This window comes from Poromitra crassiceps (assembly GCF_964638095.1).
Source record: "Poromitra crassiceps genome assembly, chromosome: 4".
Taxonomy (NCBI): domain Eukaryota; kingdom Metazoa; phylum Chordata; class Actinopteri; order Beryciformes; family Melamphaidae; genus Poromitra; species Poromitra crassiceps.
Window position 1 is genome coordinate 9,003,872 of NC_139626.1, and position 6,000 is coordinate 9,009,871.

The following is a 6,000-nucleotide window of genomic DNA, read 5'->3' on the forward strand; positions in this document are numbered from 1 at the left end:
AGCCCGGAGGTCTGACTTGTCTGGCTGATACGCGCTCAATCTCCGACAACGAAAATCAGATTTTCGTACAGGCGTCATTTTGATAAACTGATCTCATAGTGGGAATCTTCCTGGTCACTTTTGGCGAGCCAAAAAATATTACAACTTAAAGTGCCATATTTACAGAGCTAGACTGTATATAAATACACAACGCACTGTGCGCAAATCTAGAAACAGCAGCTCTACATATTAAGAAAGTTCAGAGGGGCGGGGACCTCACAGAGGTTCTAACTCAACGGAGCTACTGCGCAGAATCTGGTTCACTGATCTGGCAGGATTTCGGCTTCGCTCGACCCTGCTGGGCGGAGATAGAGCCACCATCTCTCCATATTTAATATAGCTCTGTGATGACATCACTATAGTGGTGACATAAACATGAGTGAAGATCAAGGTCATCATCATGCCAGGCTAATGTCAAGATTTACAATCTAATATGCAATGAACATAATATATGATGGTCAAAATCAGCTCGGGAAGTGAGTCAATGGTACTTATTATTTTAAAACTGCTGCTATCGGTCGGCTCCAGATTCACTTACCTTTACAGTCATCTCAGTGATAAAGATCGCCGTGAAGATGTAGTTGGACAACGTTAAGAAGATCCGCTCCTGCAAAATGAAAGGGGAGAGAGAGGGAAGGATAGAGAGAGAGAGGGAGAGACATGGTTGAGTTTAGGTACATACTGTACTTTGTTGCCCAAAATGGAACAGGACTTTATGAGAACAACATTTCATACGGGAAAGTTGTCATTCTATCTGTTAATCTAAGTTAAAATGTTGTTTGTGCTCGAAACACTGTTTTTTTACCACATCGACTGCCAACACACACAAGCCCATCCGGAAATAGTGTTTGGGGCGGATAATGTGTGATGGAGATCATTTACACTGTGCGTCTGAGACCATCTGTGTACAAACATCCCAACTTCCTTCCTAATGATGCCTGGCATCAACTGCCGAGGCTTAGTCTCCATGAGCGCTGGGAAAGAATATGCAGAGAAGACATTTAATCTTGCATTCAGCTCTAAGTGAAGAAATCTGTTGAGATAATCGCACTTGACACCAAAACAAAGAAAAAGTGCTTCATTCTTCGTTCAAGCTATTGACACTTTGCGTATAAAATGTCAGTACCGTGTGAGTTGGATTGCAGTGGAAATGTGGAATTATCCCTCCTGCCCAATAATAATGAATATGTGATGTTCTCTGCATCGCTGCAGTGAAAGCAACATAATGGCATCTGCTCTTTTCTTTCCAGCACTTCCAGAAGACAAACACTACGTTTTTGTTGCGCGAGCGCCGGAGCGACCCAAAACACACAGTTTACACCCAGCTATTAGTCCTCAACCCACACACACACACACACACACACGCGCGCACGCACACGCACACACACACACACACGCACACACAGTACCGCAGGCAGCACGGCTCGCTGCTGTGTGTGGAAGAGCCTGTTTACTAAGCTAACAAGGACTGAGGAGAGGAAACATGCAGGCTAGGACTGAGGAGAGGAAACATGCAGGCTAGGACTGAGGAGAGGAAACACGCAGGCTAGGACTGAGGAGAGGAAACACGCAGGCTAGGACTGAGGAGAGGAAACACGCAGGCTAGGACTGAGGAGAGGAAACACGCAGGACTGAGGAGAGGAAACATGCAGGCTAGGACTGAGGAGAGGAAACATGCAGGCTAGGACTGAGGAGAGGAAACATGCAGGCTAGGACTGAGGAGAGGAAACACGCAGGCTAGGACTGAGGAGAGGAAACATGCAGGCTAGGACTGAGGAGAGGAAACATGCCGGCTAGGACTGAGGAGAGGAAACACGCAGGCTAGGACTGAGGAGAGGAAACATGCAGGCTAGCAGAATGACATTCTCTCAGCGACTGCTTATTTACCCTATTCCCCCAGTGTCTGGAGACAAGACCCTATGCTGCTTCTGTAAGTGTGTGTGTGTGTGTGTGTGTGTGTGTGTGTGTGTGTGTGTGTGTGTGTGTGTGTGTGTGTGTGTGCGTGTGTGTGTGTGTGTGTGAGTGCGTGTGCATGTGCGTGTGCGTGTGTGTGTGTCTGTGTGTGTGTCTATGTGTGTGTGTGTGTGTGTGTGTGTGTGTGTGTGTGTGTGTGTGTGTGTGTGTGTAGGTGGTTGCCTTTCCCACGACCTTCCGTTACCACAATCACACACACACACACACACACACACACACACACACACACACACACACTACACACAGCACACACATGGATGGTAGTCCTGGAGAGTTGTGACTTATTTCGGATGTCTCTGGGAATGTCGGCCATGATGTCACTGCGAATAGCTGGAGTTTAGAGAGAGTTTATAAATTCCAGGCTTGACAGGGGCCATTCCTGTCCTCTGCCAAAGAGGCTTCATACTTTCATTCATTCTAAAGGGCCAACAGGCCTGCAGTGTGGACTGACAGAGGGCTGGGAACAGGCCTGCAGTGTGGACTGACAGAGGGCTGGGAACAGGCCTGCAGTGTGGACTGAGAGAGAGCTGGGAACAGGCCTGCAGTGTGGACTGAGAGAGAGCTGGGAACAGGCCTGCAGTGTGGACTGACAGAGGGCTGGGAACAGGCCTGCAGTGTGGACTGAGAGAGAGCTGGGAACAGGCCTGCAGTGTGGACTGACAGAGGGCTGGGTACAGGCCTGCAGTGTGGACTGACAGAGGGCTGGGAACAGGCCTGCAGTGTGGACTGACAGAGGGCTGGGTACAGGCCTGCAGTGTGGACTGAGAGAGAGCTGGGAACAGGCCTGCAGTGTGGACTGAGAGAGGGCTGGGTACAGGCCTGCAGTGTGGACTGAGAGAGGGCTGGGAACAGGCCTGCAGTGTGGACTGACAGAGGGCTGGGAACAGGCCTGCAGTGTGGACTGACAGAGGGCTGGGAACAGGCCTGCAGTGTGGACTGACAGAGGGCTGGGAACAGGCCTGCAGTGTGGACTGAGAGAGGGCTGGGAACAGGCCTGCAGTGTGGACTGAGAGAGGGCTGGGAACAGGCCTGCAGTGTGGACTGAGAGAGGGCTGGGAACAGGCCTGCAGTGTGGACTGACAGAGGGCTGGGAACAGGCCTGCAGTGTGGACTGAGAGAGGGCTGGGAACAGGCCTGCAGTGTGGACTGACAGAGGGCTGGGAACAGGCCTGCAGTGTGGACTGAGAGAGGGCTGGGAACAGGCCTGCAGTGTGGACTGACAGAGGGCTGGGAACAGGCCTGCAGTGTGGACTGACAGAGGGCTGGGAACAGGCCTGCAGTGTGGACTGACAGAGGGCTGGGAACAGGCCTGCAGTGTGGACTGACAGAGGGCTGGGAACAGGCCTGCAGTGTGGACTGAGAGAGGGCTGCGGAAGGCAGAGGAGTAACAATGTGCACAATAGATGCCAGTTCACAAGGCAAACAGTTTGTCTCCATTCGTTTCATATGACATCTGTATGCGTGCAAAAAAGTGTATTATGCAAATGAGCATGAAGGCCAGCGCACAAGAACCAATCATATTCAGGCAAAAAGATGGATTGTTTGTTGCTGGTGTGTGGCATCAGCAAAGGCAGCCTAGTATACTAATATACTATCTATTTACGGAGGCTAAACAAGTTATCTTCCAGTTCCCAGCTTACCGTAACTATAGATACAGTCAGTCTCTGTGGGAACGCCCACAAAATGTTACTACGGCTGGCGCACGAGACGTGATGGTGGGGCAAAACCCCCCATATGACTCACCAAAGGACGGTGCTGCAGCTCTACACTACAGGATTGGGGATTCAAAAGCAGGTACACATAGACGTCTGTTCAGATGTTACGTTCACTGCGGGGGTTGAATCCCTGATCCTGTCTGCCTGGGCTGGGCTAGCAGCTAAATGCTAACTCTGCTGCATTGGAAGAATGGGAGGATTTACCCCACGCTAATCCATTGAACGCACGTCTATTGACGAGACACTGACTGCATCTATCCCTTCACGTCCAAATAGCTGTATCTACTTAGCTAGCTACATGTACCTCACTATCATGATTAAGTTTCCCATGTATGCTTATGAAATATTTGGGTAAAATCAATGCATGATAAATACAAAATAGGACAAAAAAAACAATATTTAACAATTTGCCACAAGCGAAGCGACACGAAGGCCAAGTCGCCATTATAAACTCGATCCCTCTTTTTTGGCAGCGGGGCCTTCTGTCCTTCAGCTCCTGGAGTATTTTGAGATGAGGATTGAAAGGAGCAGAGGTCACAAGAGACAGTGGCAAGAATCCAGAGCTCCTTCAAAAGGATTAGAACATCTCCCCGTTGCCCTGCACTCATCTATTTCTCATCCCTCACTCCTACCGTGCCGTTATATTCCCGGGTCTACTGCCTCCTGCCATCGCAGCCACAGCTCAGAGACCCACTGAGGGAACCACCAGCTACCAGCCTGAACACCTCCTTCCAGCTAGGCCTAGTGTGAGGTCATGCTGAACATCATGGCAGAAAGCAGGCAGTGGTGACATAACCCCAGAGACACTAGCTTAGTTACAGGCCGTTAACAACAGCAGCCACTACTTCCAGTAGGAGCCACTGCTATTCTCGCATGAGTGGTTCAAGCTGTAAACATTTGGCAATTTCACATGCAGGCGGCTCCAAATGGCATCACTAACTAAGTGTCTCTAAAGACTAGAGACGACAGAGACAGAGCCTTCTGTCCGTACTCTGCGTTCATTTCGTGCGGATTCCTGTCCGTCCTCTGTAAGCTTACGGACACGCATGAAACGGAGCAGAACCACACACACACACACACTCACACATTTGACTCTCTGCTGCCCACTGGTGGATGTATTGCTTAACATGATACCAACGTGAAAGATGCATGGAAGTATGGGGGCAGTGATGATTACACCGTTTTAAACGGACGCATTTATTTTCGTATGAAAATGGAATATAATTGGGTCTATAATTTTCTGGATGGAGTGATCGCTCGCTACCATTTAGGAGATAGTTTGGTATTTTGCTGTTTTTGATATATCCCGATTTCCCACGACTAATAACCACACCTTGCACCTAAATAATAATGTATATATATATATATATATATATGTTGGGTAAATAGGGTGAAAATGCAGCATGGGATGGGAGGCTCTTCTCACTTTCACTTTTGTGATTTCCGCCGTTAGCAGTATTTTTACATGATAAATCATGGCGTTTTAAAATCATGCAGTCACAAACACGTCCTCTGAACAACAGATGACATGGTCATCCCACACTGACAGTATCAGTCGCTGGGGCAAGCTTTCATCATGGCCGAATGTGAGGCCTGTAGCGCCCCCTTAATGCACTCTCTGGCTGCTGAAAGCTTAGATTGGTTGTAATTGATGAAGTTGATGCTGCTGATATAATTCAATTTCCAGCTGCAGACAATATGATGTATTGTCTCGCAGCTCAATTAAGAATGATACATCATAATCGGTCGTATAATCAACCTCAATCATCTGCACTGAGTTACAGGAAGGGAGTATCCAGGCAACCGCCAGCACCAAACCAAAACACAAACGTGCTGGAAGCCAAAACCATAATTGTCTGACATCACTTCAAGGACAATAACTGAATTATTCAGCCTGCACTCCACACTGAGATGTCATGACTGAAAGATTGTATCTCTGTGACAGTGTGAGAGAATCCCTCATTTAAAGTAACTAACATCATATCTTTTTTCTTTTCTTTATTTTTTCCGGATTTCCTCCCCGTTTTCTCCCCAATTGCACTTGGCCCATTCCGTCTGCTCAGCTGAGCTGTCCCAGTCGCAATCTGGGAACCCCCAGAGTCTATCAGTGTGACGACTGATAAGACTCTGGGACAGACGGCTGATATCTCGGGGTTTCGGACGTCCTGCCCCTCCTGTCATTGTTTACAGTCCGACGCCCCGCCCCCAAAGCGAGCTATTTTTATTATTAGTGGCCGGGCCAGCGAAGCGGCAGGGCCACTTATTGTATTTG

The 6,000-nt window shown here is 48.8% G+C and overlaps 1 protein-coding gene across 1 annotated transcript in view; it reads right to left on the minus strand.

The window, feature by feature from the left end:
• The window catches only part of cacna1g (calcium channel, voltage-dependent, T type, alpha 1G subunit), a gene marked incomplete at both ends in the record, with an annotated part of 368,718 nt that overhangs the window by 77,310 nt on the left and 285,408 nt on the right, over nt 1-6,000 (minus strand). The window contains 1 exon segment of the mRNA XM_083635743.1: nt 578-646. Within this exon segment, the coding sequence (XP_083491869.1) occupies nt 578-646 (69 nt within the window).